Source organism: Hyla sarda, chromosome 11, assembly GCF_029499605.1.
Source record: "Hyla sarda isolate aHylSar1 chromosome 11, aHylSar1.hap1, whole genome shotgun sequence".
NCBI classification, from domain to species: Eukaryota; Metazoa; Chordata; class Amphibia; order Anura; family Hylidae; genus Hyla; species Hyla sarda.
The window spans coordinates 70,684,333-70,705,577 of record NC_079199.1 but is presented as its reverse complement, the minus strand read 5'-3'; the positions used below and the strand labels follow the sequence as shown (position 1 = coordinate 70,705,577).

The 21,245-nt window shown below is 43.4% G+C and overlaps 1 protein-coding gene across 3 annotated transcripts in view; it reads right to left on the bottom strand.

Moving 5' to 3' along the window:
* The window catches only part of SH2D2A (SH2 domain containing 2A), a 258,266-nt gene that overhangs the window by 175,140 nt on the left and 61,881 nt on the right, over positions 1-21,245 (bottom strand). For all 3 annotated transcript variants that reach the window (XM_056546543.1, XM_056546544.1, XM_056546545.1), the window contains exon 2: positions 8,153-8,280. In XM_056546543.1, the coding sequence (XP_056402518.1) occupies positions 8,153-8,280 (128 nt within the window). The remainder of the gene's footprint in view (positions 1-8,152; positions 8,281-21,245) is intronic.

The following is a 21,245-nucleotide window of genomic DNA, read 5'->3' as shown; positions in this document are numbered from 1 at the left end:
GGTTAGCGCTAGCTGTTTTTGTGGCTAACGCTAAGCCCGGCTTAGTAATGGACTCCGTCTATAAGACAGCTTCCACTACTAAGCCTGTCTAGTAAAGCAAAAAAAAAAAAAAACACAACAGGTTTAAAAAAAAATTTATTACAAAAAAACACTCCCCCACAAGCCCTCGTTGACCATTTTATTAACATCAAGCAACGAAAAATGCTGGTCGTCGAAGTAGTCCCCCGAATCCGAGTACACAGGATGCACGGATCTGTAGAAGAGGTAACAAAAAAAAAAGTGTAAGTACATTTAGGGAGAAAAAAACTGTGTTTAAAAAATTTTATAAACACACACACACACACACTAAACGCCGTTTACCACTATTCTGAGCCATGACTACAATTTAGTTATTGAATTATTTAGATGTGGTGAAAAAGCTAAAAAAAACTCAAAAACAAAAGATCCAGAAGGAAACCTAGCAGCTAAACCTATTCAGACAGCAGGAAAAAGGAACAGACAATTTTTTCTACTACATGAAGTAAATTTGCCACTTTTGCCTATGTGTGCCAAATGTATTAATGCCGTGCAACAATTTAGTAAATTTGTCGCACATAGTCAAAAATGAAGTAGAAAAAAACAGGGTAAAAAACAGATTACATAGTAAAAGATTAGTAAATGCCCCTCAAGAAGATTTACCGAATGTACAACCCGAATACTGATTGTATCCGAAAAACCTAACCGACCACCCGAATACCGAATGTATCAGAAAAATATAAACCGAAAATATTACCGAACCGAAAAAATTTTCCAAAACGAAAAAACGAAACGAAAATTTTTCCAGTGCACAAGTCTAAATTTTAGTCAGTGTGGCTGTGTTAAGGTCTGTCAGGTCACTGCAAGTTCCAGCAAGCTGCGAGGTCCCCTGTGTTGCTGGTCACCTCTGTGGGATCATGGCCTAGCTGTAAAAACTGTATAATCTGTCTACCTCAGTAAAAGCTACCGTTAACCTAACCTGGCCTTGCTCTATTAGTTGCCCTGCCTAATCTAGGACTAGCGGTGCTACCTTCGGGTGGTTACATAGGCAAACCTCGCCCTGGCATCACGAACACTAAGGGGTTAACACCATCTATCCCTGGGCAACACCATCTGCCCCTACACCGCACTCCGACACCACAACTCTTTTTGACGTCACTAACAGGATGCAGGTGTGTGCCATAGGCATGAAGCCACAAGTCCTCCCCCCTAGTCTGAGTCTTAATTGTGTCCAAGAAAAATCGCATGCCGAAAAGTTTGCGCCAGAAAAGTGTATGGGACTGTTCTCATTGCAAAGTGTTACTGGCAGGTACTGATAAAGTAGTGGGGGAGGTGAAGGAAAAACTGCTAATTGCTGTTTCAAAGGGTGTAAAGTTAGTACCTGAAAGGGTCAAACGTAGTCTGGTGTTTGCAAGGGGGAAGACTTTACCAGCCGGACCAAACAGGAAGTTCCCTGGGTACAGCCATATTGAAGGTTCCAGCGGCGGCCTCCGGCTCTGCGATCACCTGCTCCCAGCGCAAACTCTGCATAACCCATCGATCTTCTGCAGTAAGTTTCCGACACCGGGGGTGACTTGCATTAACCCCTTAGTTCCCAGCAGTGTCTCCAGGTACTTGCAGTATAGAGGGGGAGCGCCACTCAGATGGTTCCAGTCAATCAAGATTAAGTCACTGCAGGATATTGCCAAGCATCTTAGAGGACCAGCCCACCCAAATCATCTTAAAGAGACAACGCACTCAAATCTTCTTAGAGTGACAGCGCACTCAAGGAGATCTACAAGATGTCAACACCCAGCTCTCCAGATCAACCCGGCGACAGTGCCCCTTCATCACCAGCAGCAGAAACATCGGCTACTCCAGCGGTCGGAATGCTGCCGATTCCGCTTGCAGTTCACATCAACAATGTTGGTGTTCCAGCGTCAGCACCAGTGTTCTTGGGGAATCCTGTCCTCCCTATCTACAATGGAGACCCCTTCACCCTGAGGGATTTTAAGGAGAATATCCAGAGTTTGTTTGTCTTTTACTCTCTCCCTGCTAATCAACAGGAGCAGCTGCTCACAGGACAACGACAAGGACCAGCACTTGAGGAAGTCCACCCTGGCCCGCCCCCGAGAAAACGACTGTAGAGCAGATCTTTCAAGGGTTGTACCAGGTATTTGAGTCACATTCTCCGCTAGAGGTACGCCTCCAATTGTATGAGAGACGGCAGAAACTAGGTGAGACTCTGAGAGCTTATGCTGTTGCCCTTCAGAATGCCCTAGAGTCTGTTCAAAAGCTAGATGGTATCACTCCCGATCAGGGTAACAAAGTATTGATGGACAGATTTATTGATTAGGCTCATAATAAGTGGGACAAAGCTCAGTTGAGGATGTTAGCAGTGCAAAACCCCAGTCTGTCCTTTCACGCTTTTAAGAGGCTGACTATTCCGGTCATAGAGTCCGGGACTGAGTCAGAAGAAAATGTACCCCTTTCCCAGAGCCACTAGGGGTTGTAGCCGGACCAATTCCACCACCACCGGCTCCTGCCCCAGTGTACACTGCCCTACCAGTTGCTACAGCCTCAGAATTTCAGAGTGTTAAGCACGACATTGAACAATTAACTAAGGCTTTGAAGGAACCTGCCAGTCCTGCCACTCCACCCGACTGTGAACCGCCCCTACATAGGGAACCCGTCTCTGTTTCTGCTCCCCGTCCTGTTAACCCCCCAATCCTCTGCCCAATAGGCCCTCGGGGATTCAGAGGCCCTTTTGTACCTATTGCAATATATCTGGACATTGGAAAGTACAATGTTGGGATTTAAACGGATTTCACTTGAGGTCGTGGACCGGCCCGCAGGAGAACAGGCACATAGTCCGAACCCAGAATGACCTAAATCGCGACTCTCACTTTATGTTGCCCCCTGCCCATATGTAAAGGTCATTGTGGATGGTGTACAGCTGGAGACGCTAAAAGATACCGGATCCCAAGTGTCTACTATGTCTACTGGTGCCTATGGCAGAGGAAGACCTAGAAAAGACAGCTTTCGTGACACCCATGGGACTGTTCGAATTCAAGAGAATGCCTTTCGGGCTGTGCAATGCCCCTGCTACTTTCCAGCATCTGATGGAGCGGTGCCTAGGCCATCTAAAATTTCAGACCATCCTGTTGCCATTGTGTACTCCAAGTCCTATCAGGAGCACCTGGAGTATTTGTCAGACGTCTTCAGAGTCTTGATCCAACATGGACTGAAGATTAAGCCATCCAAGTGTACATTACCTGGGTCATATTGTCAGCGCCGAGGGAGTCCAGCCTAATCCTGAGAAGATAGAGATTGTCAAGGACTGGCTTATCCTGCGCACAGTGAAAGATGTCAGGAGCTTCCCGGGATTTGCCGGCTACTACCGCCGCTTCATTGCCGGCTACTTGCCAGCATACCGCCGTTCCAGTTGTATACTGATGCCAGTTTTAAAGGTCTGGGAGCTGTCCTGTCCAAAGTCCAAGAAGGGCTTGAGCGAGTGATAGCCTATGCCAGTTGTAATCTGCAAGGAGCAGAGAAGAACGATGCCAACTGCAGCTCCTTCAAGCTGGAACTCCTTGTCCTCGTGTGGGCAGTAACTGAGAAGTTTAAAGACTACTTGGCTGCCACGCCTTTTTCACTGTTTACATGGATAATAACCAATTGGCCCATCTGAATACTGCAAAACTGGGTGCCATCGAACAGCAATTGGCCTTGAGATTGGCCAACTACAACTTCACCATCAAATGCAGAAGAGGAAAGTCCAATGTCAATGCCAATGTACTATCTCGAATGACCCTCGGCAAAGAACCACCTGTCGAAGATGAGTGGGTAGACGTGGAGATGCCCCCGTTTTACCAGAAGTTTGTGAGTCAGAATACAATGACCACCCTTGAAGAGGGTGAACCCAGGTCCAAGAAGGTCCAGGAAAACCTATACACCTGGAAGACTCTACAAGACGAAAGTCAAGTCACATAGGGGATCTTTTGGACTACCTTCTGATGAAAAAGGTACCAACCCATCTAAGCCGGGCCCAGAGTGACTATGAGTTGAAGCGTTTGTGGCGACAGAGGAAGCGACTGTTCGTGCACAAGGGACTGTTGTACTGAAACTCTTTGGATCCGGTTTCAGGTGATCGACTTCATCAGATCCTGGTTCCCTGAAGAGATGTGGCGATGGTCCTCAACGCCTACCATGATCAGTCGGCACACTTTGGAGTCCACAAGACCGAAGCTACTGTCAGATGAAGATTCTACTGAACTGGGATGTGGAGCGACATTGAGGAATGGTGCAGTGAGTGTGCTGTCTGCAATATCACCAAGAACGGGAGCAAGGGCACCAGAGCACCCCTCCATTCCATCCAGAGTGAAAGGCCTAGCCATGTCAAGTTGTCTCCTACCTGGTCCGGTGGATCACTACTCCAAGTGGGTTGTCGTAGTGTCAGTTAAAGACCTCACAGCCAAAACCACGGTCCATATGTTCTACTCTCATTGTGTGCAAATCCCTGGGTGTCAGGAGTCGAAGGCCCAGCTCTTCCAGGAGCTGTGTCGATTTCCTGCCTGCAGACGGACAGCTGCCAAAAGACCGGATGTTTGGACTACAAGTTCACTTCAACAACTCTCCACAAGCTTCTCCGACCACCAAAGAAGGATCCAGCAAGGAAAAGACATTGTCAATAGTGTTGAGCGGCATAGGCCATATTCGAATTCGCGAATATTCGCGAATATATGGACGAATATTCGTCATATATTCGCGAATATTCGCATATTCGTTATATTCTCGTTTTATTTTCGCATATGCGCAAATTCGTGTATGCGAAAATTAACATATGTGAACATTAGCATATACAAAATTAGCATGCGCGAAAATTCGCATACGCGAAAATTAGCATATGCTAATTTTCGCATATGCGAATTTTCGCTCGCCAGTCTCACACAGTAGTATTACAGCCTTCTTTACACCACACAAGCTGGAAGCAGAGAGGGGTGATCACTGTGATGTGTACTATGAAAAAAAAAAAAACGAATATTCGTAATTACGAATATATAACGCTATATTCGCGAAATTCGCGAATTCGCGAATATGCGATATTCGCGAATAATATTCGAATTGCGAATATTCGTGAGCAACACTAATTGTCAACAAAAAGATTGGCGAGGCTCAACCGAGGCAACAGCAAGACTACAACCGTCATGCCTCTGCCAAACCTCTACAGTTAGGTGACAAGGTTTGGCTGCTGAATTTCCCAAGGACCCACAAACTGCACTCCATCTGGGAAACAGAGCCTTACTCGGTGAAGGCTGTACCCTATCCAGACTCAGATGTGTGCGCAATCCAAAAGTCAGGGTACAAGCCACAAGTTGTCCATCGTAACAGAATCAAGTTATGTCACAAAGACCTAACTGTGCTCCTCGTACCTTCACCACCAACAGTCAAACCTGCAAGAAAGTATGTGCCAGGAGAAGGGATTCATCCCTCCATGATGTTCCAATGTTCTCTCCAAGCCAACCTGCAGTCTTCTGTATCGTGCCAACATTGGGACCGATGCAACCAACCATAGTCTCCACACCAGCTCCCGTCCAGTCACCGTTGGCACCAGTCTATACTCCAGTCTCCAGATCACCTGTCTCAACCATGTCTATATCCACAAGTCCAAGTCCTGCCAGTCCAGATTCGTTACCTACTTCAGCCTTCGACGAGGGAGAGCCTGTTGCAATTCCAGTCAAGAGCTCCTGAAAAAGTAGGCATTCCTGGATCCCAATAGTTGGTGCTACGTAGGTCCCAATGGTCCATGCAAGATCAAATACGAGACAGATACCAAGAATAAAGTTTAGTAGAAAGTAAAGTCGTGTACTACACATACTCCACAAGTACACATAAATTCATGTAAACATATCCACGGTACATTAGGGCTGTAAAACCCACAACTACACAGTCCGTACAAATGTCTTATATGTCTAAAATGTCGAATTATTTTTCTTGTGTCCACGTGCTCAGGTTACTTTGCTGGCCAGAAGGTATTCCTGTTCCCACAAAAGCACGTAATTTCAGAGAGCACGAGGTAATCAGATGATCTGCAGCTAGTTTATGGGCTCCTTGAAAAGCCCCCCTTTATAAAGAAGAGAGGAGTTGCAATCTCTCTCTTTGATAATTCATTGCTCTTAGATCCTGAGGTCAAGTCCAGTCCAGACGTCTCAGAGCTAGTGTGCAGCACATCTGGAGGCCTCAAGCCGCAAGTCAGTAATTCAAGTCATCTTTGTCTGCTGTCCCTATCTTCAGTCAAGTCAATTATAGTCAGCATGGCTGTGTTATGGTATGTTCACACTACGGAATTCCCCACGGGATTCTGCATTGTGAACTTAACATTAGTATGAATGGGTCTCCGCGAGACCCATTCACGCTGCGGAATTTCAGCAGCGGACAATTCCGCCGCTGAAATTGTTCCGCGCAAAGAAAGAACATGTTCATTTTTTGCGCGGAAGTCCGCGAGCACTGCATAGCCGTCAATGGTGATGGCGCAGTGCCGCACGGTCCTTCCGCCGCCACCGGCTGCCAGTCTGAATTTCCGCTCGCTGAATTCAGCGTTCGAAGATTTGGTTCACACTCTGTAGTGTGAACATACCCTTAAAGTCTGTCAGGTCACTGCAAGTCCCAGCAAGCTGCGAGGTCCCTGCACACTGGTCACCACTCTGGGATCCTGGCCTAGCAGGTAAAAACTGTATAGTCTATCTACCTCAGTAAAAGCTACCATTAACCTAACCTGGCCTTGGAGTATTATTTGCCCTGCCTAACCTAGGACTAGCGGTGCTACCTTCGGGTGATTACATAGGCAAACCACGCCTGGGTATCACATACACCAAGGGGTTAACAGCATCTACCCGTGGGCAACACCATCTGCCCCTACACCGCACATTGCACCCCGACACCCCATATACAGTACATTGCTTTTTTTTTACTTATCTTTTATAACAAACAACAGAAGAAAATCTTCTATACATCAAGATCATAACTGAATAAAGCATTTACGTTCACATCTAAAAATGACAGTAAGTTTGTAGTATGTCAGCATATTGACAGAACGGTATAACACAATGTACTCACACTAGATCTATTAGGTTGAGTGTACCAAATGTAGTCTAAACGTTACAGAAGGCTACTAATGGGGCAACAAATGGCAAAAGGGTACAAAGGAGGCACTGGACATAAGGATACTAAGGGAACAATAAAAGGCAAATGTGCCATTCCACTGGATTACACACGAGTCCTCATTCAGCACTTATATCCTTTCTTAGCAGTAACATTACTTTTCATTTTATGTACAAATTGCCAACATTACATAAACATTAATGGGGTACGCCAGAGTACCCCTTTAAGAAACGGGGAAGGAAACCACAAATCAACTTTGCACAGGGCACCATGCACCCTTAGGCTAGCCCTGCAAGTATGCCCAAGTATATTTTAACATCCCATGCTGGAAATATTCTGACATATAGCACAAATATATTATCATTTTGAGATATAAACATAGCCTAAGGTTATAAATAAAGATAGGAGAGAAGTAATTTATATCAGCTAGTTAAAGTGGTTATCCAACTTTATAAAATTGATGGCCTATCCCCAGGATAGACCATGGATATTAGATAAGCTGGGGTCTGATTTCTTGTCATAGAAGCATTGCAGTCTCTTTAATGTTTACTGTTGCTTATTTTTGAATCCCCATACTAGTTTTAGCCGTGGTGCAATGTTTTGTAGTGTGGCCCCAATCACTTGAACCTGTATCTCTCACTGTTTCTATTAATAGTACAATGATGATAATGATAGTTTGGGTTCGTCCCTTCAAAAAGATGATCTGCAGGGGTGTCAGGAGTTGTTGATAATATTGATGGCCCATCCTAGAGATGAATCATCAATGGATAACACCTAACCGAAAAGTGGTTTGCATTTAGTGTCACCATCAGCTTCAGGATAGATGGAAAGGGCAAGGTGTAGAAGTAAACTACACCCAACAAAGAAATACAATATCTATGCCTGTAGCACAGCTTAAGTTTTTTCAGAGCTATTTCAGAAATAAAAGCTGAGCTTTGTTTGGATTCTATGGGTAAAAAATTTAAATGTCACATTTCTATAAGGATTCCATTCTAACCTTGTTTTTGGCCACTGCAGCCATGTTTGTGGGAAGACTGGTCTCTTCTTGGCATGTTTTGTAGCTGCAGGCTACATCCTTGTTTTCTGGAATTGGTTTAAAGGTACTGAAGAGCATGGGTTGGAAATCTATGGAAAAGAAAATTACAAAAAATAACAATATGAAATTGTCAAATATTTTAAGTGCAATGAAGTATCTTTATTCTGTGGGTCAATGTTTTTCTGATACATGATCTGCCCTAAAAAAATAAAAAAGCAATTCTAGTATTTTTATTTTTGTACACCATGTAGGATCATTAAGGGGAAATTTATCATTGTCTTTAGAGCTGTTTTTGTGTATATATATATATATATATATATATATCCTATCAAAGTGTCTCAAAGTTGGTGCTGCACATCGTCTCTTTATTGAGACTTTATTGAGACTTTTGGTTGACACTTTTTTTTTTTAAAGAGGCACTGTCATTGTTAAAAACTTTTCATATATTGCAGGACTCATTATAATATGACATTTCCCAATATACACCTGTTAAAAAAAATTAAATTTCACCTAAAATTCAAGCTCAAAATAGCCACCACTAGGGGTCTTTTAGCCAGACAGACTAGTCTAGATTTTACAGCATACTGGATACCGGCCGTAAAGCATACCGGTATCCAGTATAGGAGATTTCTATTGTGTATGCAAAACTACAGATAAAGGATGTGTGGACATGCTGGGAGCTGTAGTTTTAAAACAGCTGGAAGCAACACTGCTCTAACACAGTTATTTACAAACATTGCAGCTTCAGTTGTTACTAAACTACAACTCCCAGCATGCTGAAATGGTCAAAGTTTTCTCGGACTCCTGAATGACAAAGAAGTTTATCAGACATTCAGGCGTCTGTGAAAGATGAATGACACACATAGTGACAGCTATGCTGATTAGCATCCAGCTTTACTAGGAGAAGATAAAACAGATAGAACATGTATTCATAAAAATGCTGTACTTTTATCTAAAAAATCCTTGCACTCATTTTATAAAGATCTATTGTTATATTTATACATTTTATCCTGTTATGAATTCACCATAATGTCTTCTGATTACTGCAGGCAAGCTCCAAGTATCTTCCTCTGACACATGGCACAGCATAAAACCAGAGAGGAAAGGGTTACAGAGTAGAGAGTACTGATTGGCTGACTGCACAGATTTGCTCCTGTGCGGGAGACAGACTGACACACCCCCTCCAGCCTGCACAATGAAAAAGTAACTCACCAGCAGATAAATGCTTATATCTCTGGATATATAGGTCCGAGACACAAAAATGATATGCACATTTTCTTTTAAATTAACTGGTGCCAGAAAGTGAAACAGATTTGTAAATTACTTCTATTAAAAAATCCCAATCCTTCCAGTACTTTTTAGATGATGTTTACTACAGAGGAAGTCATTTTCTTTTTGAATTTCCTTTCTGTCTGACAACATGCTCTCTTCTGACACCTCTGTCAGTGTCAGAGAGAGGTTTGCAATGGGGGTTCGCTCCTACTCTGGACAATTCCTAAAATGGACAGAGGTGTCAGCAGAGAGCACTGTGGTCAGACAGAAAGGAAATTCAAAAAGAAAAGAACTTCCTCTGTAGTATATAGCAGCTGATAAGTAATGAAATGATTGGGAATTGGTAATAGAAGTAAATTACAAATCTGTTTAACTTTCTGGCACCAGTTGATTTAAAAGAAAATGTTTTCCAGTAGAGTGCCCCTTAAACTTTTTTTTTTAAAGTTTCAAATTTGTGAGTAAAAACCAACAAAAAGTCTTAAAAATATACCAGTCCAGACTTAGCTCAGCATTTTGTTTGTGTGTAGAGCCAGATTTCAAAAAATGGTATACCTGCACAAAATTTATCAAATGCCTTGTGAGACCATTTAATACTCCTACACATTACCAGCTCACAAAAAAGGTGTACAAAAATTCTTTACCTATACCTACAATGATTAATGCCCCCAATTAACCTTATATTTTAATAGTACGGACAATGCTACACTTAATACAAAATATGTTTATCTCTTTGACATTTTTTTTATTTGTAAAATAAATGGGGGGGGGATAAGAAAATAGAAACAGATAAAAAAAAAGTGTCAGTATATGCCTCTAATCAGAAAAAAAAATCTATGTGACATATTCCCTTTAAAGGGGTACTCCACCCCAAGACATCTTATCCCCTATCCAAAGTATAGGGGATAAAATGTCTATCAAGGGGTCCGGCCTCTGGGACATTCTGTTCAGAACTCTTGGTGTGGATGGCTGTTGTTGTAATGTCCCAGAGGCCAGACCCAGTGATCACACATCTAGTCTAGGGCCGGAGTACCTCTTTAACCCCTTAAGGACGCAGGACGTAAATGTACGTCCTGGTGAGGTGGTACTTAACGCACCAGGACGTACATTTACGTCCTGTGCATAACCGCGGGCATCGGAGCGATGCCCGTGTCATGCGCGGCTGATCCCGGCTGCTGATCGCAGCCAGGGACCCGCCGGCAATGGCAGTGCGGCAGTGCGCGATTTGAATGAATGATCGGATCGCCGGCAGCGCTGCTGCGGGGATCCGATCATTCATAACGCCGCACGGAGGTCCCCTCTCCTTCCTCCGTCCGGCTCCCGGCGTCTCCTGCTCTGGTCTGTGATCGAGCAGACCAGAGCAGAAGATAGCCGAAAACACTGATCTGTTCTATGTCCTATACATAGAACAGATCAGTATTAGCAATCATGGTATTGCTATGAATAGTCCCATATGGGGACTATTCAAGTGTAAAAAAAAAATGTAAAAAAATGTAAAAGTAAAAGTAAAAAAAAAAGTGAAAAATCCCCTCCCCCAATAAAAAAGTAAAACGTCCGTTTTTTCCTATTTTACCCCCAAAAAGCGTAAAAATTTTTTTTATAGACATATTTGGTATCGCCGCGTGCGTAAATGTCCAAACTATTAAAATAAAATGTTAATGATCCCGTACAGTGAACGGCGTGAACGGAAAAAAAAAGTCCAAAATTCCTACTTTTTTAGTACATTTTATTTAAAAAAAAATTATAAAAAATGTATTAAAAGTTTTTTATATGCAAATGTCCTAATTTGGTTAAAAAGTTTGTGATTTTTTTTTAAGCGCAACAATAATATAAAAGTATGTAATAATGGGTATCATTTTAATCGTATTGACCCTCAGAATAAAGAACACACGTCATTTTTACCATAAATTGTACGGCATGAAAACGAAACCTTCCAAAATTAGCAAAATTGCGTTTTTCGTTTTAATTTCCCCACCAAAATAGTGTTTTTTGGTTGCGCCATACATTTTATGATATAATGAGTGATGTCATTACAAAGGACAACTGGTCGCGCAAAAAACAAGCCCTCATACTAGTCTGCGGATGAAAATATAAAAGAGTTATGATTTTTAGAAGGCGAGGAGGAAAAAATGAAAACGTAAAAATTAAATTGTCTGAGTCCTTAAGGCCAAAATGGGCTGAGTCCTTAAGGGGTTAAAGATACATAACTGGATGGATGATGATCATGAATTATTATGTCAAAATTATGCCAGCCTGCGCCAATATATGTTGAGATACTCTGTGTCATACTTTTCCATTGATTAATTATCTGTGCCTTCATTAGTGTTAAAAAAAAAAAAATCCCAACAGTCAAGTCAGGCAATGGCAGCCTGCTTCTCTTATTAAAGAGGTTGTCCACTATAAAAAAAATGCTGCTTCTTTTCTTTCAAAAACAGCATTTCTTCTGTGTGCAGTACTGCAGCTTAGCCCCATTCACTTCAATAGAGCTGAGCTGCAATACCAGACACAACCTGTACACAGGAGTGGTACTGCAAAAGAAGAATGGATACTGGATGCTTTTGCATCAGGCTTCCCAACCCTTTACATGCCAGAGCTTTATGTGATACTGGCTATGCCCCTTCCCTTTATGACATTGTCAAAAAGAAGGCAGCATGGAGGACATTAAAATTATGCCCTACCTCTGGAAACATTTCTGCCAACACCCATGATCACATCACAGCCTTTAAATGGTTATAAAGGCAAAAAGACAAAAGGATGCACTCCATAGTGTAGTATCTTCAAGTATAGGGCACAAACGCACAATGTGAACTGTGCTTACCAGATAATGTTGTACTCGATCCAAGTACAACAATGGATAAATGTGACAAAAGTGAAGGTCTCTGCAACTGCTCCAAGCTCATATAACCATGATAGATAAAATTCTCCTCCAAATAACAGCAGGATAAAATCAAGCACTGAGACCAAGATAAAATGAGGGATGTCTATTTTTTTTTTCATTCTTTATTTCTATTTTCAAGCATTGCATAACATACAAATCATAGGTTGATTTGTATGAGGGATGTTTAATTACCCACAACGCAACGCGTTTCGCGGATGTTCAGCGAAACGCGTTGCATTGTGGGTAATTAAACATTTCTCATTTTATCTTGGTCTCAGCGCTTGATTTTATCCTGCTGTTATTTGGAGGAGAATTTTAAATGGTTATGGCAAACATTAGCATTCAGTCCCAGTTGCTGACAACAGCTGTTCCTCACTGTCTATGGAGTGAGCGCAGCTCCTGTGGTTACTTCATAGACAGAATGCACTGCAGGACATACCTGTACATCCTGGTGAGTTTAGTACCAGTTGACCAGGACGTACATGTACTTTCGATCAGGGGTCAAGTCCTGGGAAAAAAAGTGTGGGAACTCACCCAAGATTTCCACTTAAGGGGTAGTAGACATCTTATAGCCTATCCAAAGGATAGGGGATAAGATGTCTGATCCCGGTGGTCCCACCGCTGGGGACCTCCACATCCTCTCTGCTGCACCTAGCTTACATTTAGAGTGCTGGGTGCAGCCCTGGTGGCTCGTGACATCATGGCCCCTCAATGCAAGTCTATAGGAGTGGGCATGACTGCCGTCACGCCCCCTTCCATAGAATTGTTTTGAGGGGGCATTACTGTGACGTCACAAGCCTCTGCCCAACATCACCAGTCATCCGGCACAAAGCTCGCTCCGTGCACCGGATGTCTGGGGGGGCTGCAGCCGAGATCACGTGGGTCCCCAGAAGCAGGACCCCCGCAATCAGACATCTTATCCCCTATACTTTGGATAGGGGATAAGATGTCTAGGGGCAGAGTACCCCTTTAAGGGCTGGTCCTGCAGGACTCCTGCAAATGGGAACTGCGTTCCTGCTGTGGAAAAAGTGCAGGAACTCCATTCCCATGAGTTCCTGCAGGACTTGAGCCCTGCTTTCGATGTAGTCTAAGGATTAAATAATATGTAATTCTGATTACACATTTCCATTAACAATGACTTAGGCATGACATGACCGCTGCCAAGTTGTTCATAAATGTCTTCAGCACAGTGCCAATCCAGTCCAACCCCAAGGACTGTATTACAGCTGCCCAATACGTGCAGCGATCTCCTGAATCAGCACCAGTTTAACAGGCCTATTACACAATTCGGTATCGGGCAGGGACGCATGAATGACTGTATTGTTTGTGAACCCCTTGACTTCATTCATCGGCTGCACACACCCTAGGTCAATGTGTGGACGATAAAAAAGCTATTTTAAACATGTTAAAAAGAAGTGGTCAGTCAGTCTCATATTACACAGTTGTTTACCTCAAGGGTAAGTCTGCTCTGAACTGTGGGCAGAAAAGGGACTAGTAGACTTGGTAGTGCTGCCCTATGATTTTTATGTCTATTTACTGCCAGAGCAGTCAGATTTTGTAAAGTTACTTGCAGGTGGAATATGACATCAGTGTGACTATGAGCAACAGTACAGCAACATAATGGGGTTTATTTACCAAGAGTGGAGTGTAGGTTTCTTTGTGGGTTTTGAATTCCGACTAGTATTTTCCCAAGGTATTTACTAAGGTTTCCCTACATTTTGCACTTTTTCTCTACGTTTTGCTTTTTTTTTTTTTACAACTGTTCTGATCTGTTTTGTTTTCCTCAGTTTAAATCCACCACATTTTCTGTGGAAACCATAGTAAATATGTTGGGATTTTTCAAAACTGTTGGGACCACGTCCCCTTTTGAAAGGACCACACCCACTTTATCCTGTGGCCACGCCTCTTTTCGGGGTTTTTCTTTGGGATCACGTTAGTAAATAAACCCCAATGTGTCATTCAAAAAATAGCTCATTTCATTTTAAAGACATGAACAATTCACTTGAAATAATGACACATACTGGCAGCCCTGTAACAGGTTATTTATGTGGTTCCAAGGAAAAATCCTCACTCAGTTAATCAGATATACACTGCTCAAAAAAATTAAGGGAACACTTAAACAACACAACGAAACTCCAAGTCAATCACACTTCTGTGAAATCACACTGCCCACTCAGCAAGCAACACTGATTGACAATCAATTTCACATGCTGTTGTGCAAATGGAACAGACAACAGGTGGAAATTATAGGCAATTAGCAAGACACCCCCAATAAAGGAGTGGTTCTGTAGGTGGTGACCACAGAACACTTCTCAGTTCCTATGCTTCCTGGCTATTGTTGTGGTTACATTTGAATGCTGGTGGCGCTTACACTCTAGTGGTAGCATGAGACGGAGTCAACAATACACACATGTGGCTCAGGTAGTGCAGCTGGTCCAGGATGGCACATCAATGCGAGCTATGGCAAGAAGGTTTGCTGTGTCTGTCAGCATAGTGTCCAGAGCATGGAGGTACTACCAGGAGACAGGCCAGTACATCAGGAGACATGGAGGGGGCTGTAGGAGAGTAACACTCAGCAGCAGGACCCCTACCTTTGTGCAAGGAGGAGCAGGAGGAGCACTGCCAGAGCCCTGCAGATTTACCTCCAGCGGGCCACAAATGTGCATGTGTCCACTTAAACGGTTAGAAACAGACTCCATGAGGGTGGTATAAAACCTCCACAGGTGGGGGTTATGCTTACCACCCAACACCATGCAGGACGTTTGGCATTTGCCAGAGAACACCAAGATTGACAAATTCGCCACTGGCGCCCTGTGCTCTTCACAGATTAAAGCAGGTTCGAACTGAGCACATGTGACAGAGTCTGGAGGCGCCGTGGAGAATGTTCTGCTGCCTGCAACATCCTCCAGCGTGACTGGTTTAGATGTGGGTCAGTAATGGTGTGAGGTGGCATTTCTTTGGGGGGGGGGGGGGGGAACACAGCCCTCCGTGTGCTTGCCAGAGGTAGCCTGACTGCCATTAGGTACCGAGATTAGATCCTCAGACCCCTTGTGAGACCATATACTGGTGCAGTTGGCCCTGGGTTCCTCCTAATGCAAGACAATGCCAGACCTCATGTGGCTGGAGTGTGTCAGCAGTTCCTGCAAGAGGAAGGCATTAATGCTATGGACTGGCCCACCCGTTCCCCAGACCATGTCTCACTCTATCCACCAACACCACATTGCACCACAGACTGTCCAGGAGTTGGCGGATGCTTTAGTCCACCTCATCAGGAGCATGCCCAGGCATTGTAGGGAGGTCATACGGGCATGTGGAGGCCACACACACTACTGAGCTTCCTTTTGACTTGTTTTAAGGACATTACATCAAAGTTGGTCAGCCTGTAGTGAGGTTTTCCACTTTGATTTTGAGTGTGACTCCATATCCAGAACTCCATGGGTTGATAAATTTGATTTCCATTGATATTTTTTGTGTGATTTTGTTGTCGGCACATTCAACTATGTAAAGACAAAAGTATTTCATACAATTAGTTCATTCATTCAGATCTAGAATGTGTTCTCTTAGTGTTGCCCTTATTTTTTTGAGCAGTGTATGTTGTTTTTCATACTAGATGTATTGCTTATTGCCTGAGGTTCCTTAATAATAATAATAATAATAATAATAATAATAACAGCAATAAATTACTTATTTATACGGTGCCAACAGATTGCGCAGAACTTTACAATTTTGGGGATACAAATAAAGACAAAGTATCAGACATTACAATATTACACACAAAATATTCAAACAGGAGGAGTGAGGGCCCTGCTTGTGATAGCCTACAAACTATAAGTAGTCCTTTATTGATGCAATGCTCCAGCCATGTTTTATAAGTAGCATAGGTTAGGTAAAGTAGTGTGAACCAGTCACAAGTAATTCTCTGAATGTTTAAAGTGCATAGAGCATTGGGGGAGGCAGCCGAGTATGGCACTTTAAATTTTTTTAACCCCTTAAAGACTCAGAGTTTTTCAGTTTTTTGCACTTTTGTTTTTCCTCCGTACTTAAAAAAAAATCATAATTCTTTCAATTTTGCACCTAAAAATCCATATGATGGTTTATTTTTTTGCGCCACCAATTCTACTTTGTAATGACATAATGTCATTTTACCCAAAAATCTACTGTGAAACGGAAAAAAATCATTGTGCGACAAAATTGAAGAAAAAACAAAATTTTGTAATTTTTGGGGGCTTCCGTTTCTACGCAGTACATTTTTTGGTAAAAATTCTCTTTATTCTGTAGGTCCATACGATTAAAATTATTCCCTATTTATGTACGTTTGAGTTTCTTGTATTTCTGGAAAAAAATCATAACCACGTGCACAAAAATGTATACGTTTAAAATTGTCATGATTTTTTGTGCCGTGATCTGAAGTTTTTATCGGTATCATTTTTGTATTGACCGGACTTTTTGATCACTTTTTATTCATTTTTTCATTATATAAAATGTGACCAAAAATACACCTTATCAGTGGCGTTGCGACCCGGGTGCAGGGGGTGCGGCCTGCGCCGGATGACACCAACCTAATGGGGTGACACCAAGACGCTCCGTAGCCCCACCCCCCCATCTGTGCCCGACCAGCCGTCAGCACCCCCCCCACACTGTGTGTGCGGTGCGCCCGTCCGTCAGCAACCCCCCTCTTTCACCTGCACTGTGCGCCCGTCCGTCATCACATCCCCCCCTCACCTTCACCAGCACTGTGCCCGGCCTTCGCTCCCACGTCTGCGCCGGCCTGATGTCACACCGCATGGCCGCGCAGGAGGACGTCAGTTACGTCACTCGCACGGCGCCCGGTGAAAAGGAGCGCTGCGCTGGATGGGTGAGTGTGTGTGTCTGTCTCTCTGTCTGTCTCTATCTATGTTTGTGTGTGTGAGACTCTGTGTGTGTGTGTGTGTCTCTCTATCTATGTTTGTGTGTGTGACTCTGTGTGTGTGTGACTGTGTGACTCTGTGTGTGTGTGACTGTGTGACTCTGTGTGTGTGTGTGTGTGTGACTGTGTGTGTGACTGTGTGACTGTGTGTGTGTGTGTGTGTCTGTCTGTGAGTGTGTGTGTGTCTCTCTGACTGTGTGTGTGTTTGTGTGTGTGTCTCTCTGTGTTGTATGTGTTTTTTTTTGTGTGTGTGTGTGTGGGGGGGGGGGGGGGGTGGTATAACCAGCGATCTATTGTGGGGAGACTTTGACCCATTGTGGGGAACCTGCAAGGGAACCTGCGGCCTAATGTGGGGAAACTACTACCAAGTGTGGGGAGTCTATGCTACCTTATGGGGGGAGTCTATGCTACCTTATGTGGAGAATCTGTGCTACCTAATGTGGGGAAATTGCTACCTAATGTGGGGAATCTGTGCTACCTAATGTGGGGAAATTGCTACCTAATGTGGGGTAACTGGTACCTACCTAATGTGGGGGAACTGGTACCAAATGTGGGGAATCTATGCTGCCTAATGTGGGGAATAGATGCTACCTAATGTGGGGAAACTGCGACCTACCTAATGTGGGGGAACTGCTGCCTACCTAATGCTCCCCCCCTGGCAGTAGCACCCTCATCATCCACCAGCAACACCCCCCCCAGCAGCACCTCCATCAGCAGATCCTGATGGTGGATGATGGGGGTGCTCCTGCAAGGAGGATGATCCTGCAGATGGATGATGGGGATGATACTGCCAGGGGGGATGGCTAGTAGCACCCTCATCATCCTCCAGCAACACCCCCCCAGTAGTAGCACCCCCATCATCCACTAGCAACACCACCAATACCCCCCTCCCGTCGTAATAGCATCAGCTAACGGATGTTGAGGGGTGTTACTGCGGTTGTGGTATTATATTCAGAGGGTGCACTGTATGGCAACGTTACATTCAGAGGGCGCAGTTTGTGGTAGTATTATATTCAGAGGGCGCAGTTTGTGGTAGTATTATATTCAGAGGGCACAGTTTGTGGTAGTATTATTAGAGATGAGCGAACTTACAGTAAATTCGATTTGTCACGAACTTCTCGGCTCGGCAGTTGATGACTTATCCTGCATAAATTAGTTCAGCCTTCAGGTGCTCCGGTGGGCTGGAAAAGGTGGATACATTCCTAGGAAAGAGTCTCCTAGGACTGTATCCACCTTTTCCAGCCCACAGGAGCACCTGAAAGCTGAACTAATTTATGCAGGAAAAGTTATCAACTGCCGAGCCGAGAAGTTTGTGACGAGTTGAATTTACTGTAGTTCGCTCATCTCTAAGTATTTTATTCAGAGAGCGCAGTGGGTGGTAGTATTATATTCAGAGGGCGCAGTGGGTGGTAGTATTATATTCAGAGGGTACAGTATGTGGCGGTATTATATTCAGAGGGTACAATATGTGGCGGTATTATATTCAGGGGTACAGTATGTGGCAGATTTATATTCAGGGGTACAGTATGTGGCAGATTTATATTCAGAGGGTACAGTATGTGGCAGATTTATATTCAGAGGGTACAGTATGTGGCAGATTTATATTCAGAGGGTACAGTATGTGGCAGATTTATATTCAGAGGGCGCAGTTTGTGGTAGTATTATATTCAGAGGGTACAGTATGTGGTAGTATTATATTCAGTGGGTACAGTGTGTGGCGGTATTATATTCAGGGGTACAGAATGTGGCAGATTTATATTCAGAGGGTACAGTATGTGTTGGTATTATATTCAGAATGTACAGTTTGTGGTAGTATTATATTCAGAGGGTACGGTGTATGGAAGGTTTATAATCAAAGAGTATAGTGTATAGTAGTATTATATTTGGAAGATACAGTGTCTGTCAGGTTTATAATAATAATTGTTTTCATATAGAGGATGAGAATGCGCTGACATAGTGAGGAGACGTCTGGGCGTCACATTCTGCAGAGAGAAGTTTTAGCTGGAACAAGTCCTGGCGGTATGTACCATCTGAATTAGATAAGGGAAGACTATAGAGAAGACGTCACCTGTAGTCACTGATATCATTGTACATTCTCCTCACTATAGAGAAGACGTCACCTGTAATCACTGATATCATTGTGTATTCTCCTCACTATAGAAAAGACGTCACCTGTAGTCACTGATATCATTGTGTATTCTCCTCACTATAGATAAGACGTCACCTGTAATCATTGATATCATTGTACATTCTCCTCACTATAGAGAAGACGTCACCTGTAGTCACTGATATCATTGTGTATTCTCCTCACTATAGAGAAGATGTCACCTGTAGTCACTGATATCATTGTGTATTCTCCTCACTATAGAGAAGACGTCACCTGTAGTCACTGATGTCATTGTGTATTCTCCTCACTATAGAGAAGACGTCACCTGTAGTCAGATATCATTGTGTATTCTCCTCACTATAGAGATTATGTCACCTGTAGTCACTGATACCATTGTACATTCTCCTCTCTACATCAGAGCTGTAGTCACTTGTCAGTTCTACAGTTAGGTCAGTGAAACTACAACTCCCAGCATAACCTCACCACTGCTCAAAGGGGTACTCTACTGGAAAACATTTTTTTTAATCAGCTGGTGCTACAAAGTTAAACAGATTTGTAAATTACTTCTATTTAAAAATCTTAATCCTTCCAGTACTTATTAGCTGCTGTATAAGCGATTCACAGGAAGTTATTTTCTTTTTTAATTTATTTTCTGTCTGACCACAGTGCTCTGTGCTGACACCTCTGTCCATATCAAGAACTGTCCATAGTAGGAGCAAATCCCCATAGCAAACCTATCCTGCTCTGGACAGTTCCTGACATGGACAGAGGTGTCAGCAAATAGCACTCTGGTCAGACTGGAAAGAACTACACAACTTCCTGTGGAGCATACACCAGCTTATAAGTACTGTAAGTATTAAGATTTTAAATAGAAGTAATTTAAAAATCTGTTTAACTTTCTGGCACCAGTTGATATAAAAGTAAATGTTTTCCAGTGGAGTACCCCTTTAAGTAATTCTGGGAGCTGTATATTTCAATGGTGAAAACTTCTTTAACACTTTCCCATTCTGTGGCAACTGGTATATCTGATTATTATACTGGAATTTCTCACAATGCGCTACAACAGTGGTGTCTGTCGCAACAGACTAAAAACTTACTGGGGGGAGGGGGTAGGTATGGGGGTGACACCATTTTCTACCGCACCGGGTGACACTAACCCTAGCAACGCCACTGCACCTTATCTTTTTTTTGCACATACGCCATTCACCGTGCGGTTTAATTAATGATATATTTTTATAATTCGGACATTTCCGCTCACGGCGATACCACATTTGTTTATTTTTATTTACACTTTTCTTTTATGGGAAAAGGGGGCTGATTCAAACTTTAATTAGGGAAGAGGTTAAATGATCTTTATTAACTTTTTTTGAACTTTTTTTTTTTTTGCAGTGTTATAGCCCCCATAGGGGGCTATAACACTGCACATACTGATCTTTTACATCGATCTTTGTTATCTCATAGGATATCATTGATCGATGATTCTTCTGCTTGACTGCTCATGCCTTGATCTCACTGAGAAGTCATTTGGCGATCGGCGATGCAGGAGGCAGGTAAGGACCCTCCTTGTGTCTGCCAGCTGTTCGGGATGCCGCAATTTCGCTGCGGTTGTCCCGAACAGCCCACTGGGCTAACCGGCAGAACTTTTCTTTCACTTTAGACGCAGCGGTCAACTTTGAACGCTGCGTCTAAAGAGTTAATAGCGCACAGCACCGCAATCAGTGCCGTGCGCTATCAGCCACAGGTCCCTGCTGTTGTTAGAGGCCGGGCCCCACCCGCAATGACGCCGTGGCCCCACATCATAGAAAGGAAGCGGACTCAGGGCATATAGGTACGCCCTGTGTCCTTAAGGGGTTAAGACCCAGAAGTCTCGAAAGGGTCAAAGTGATTTCTTGTG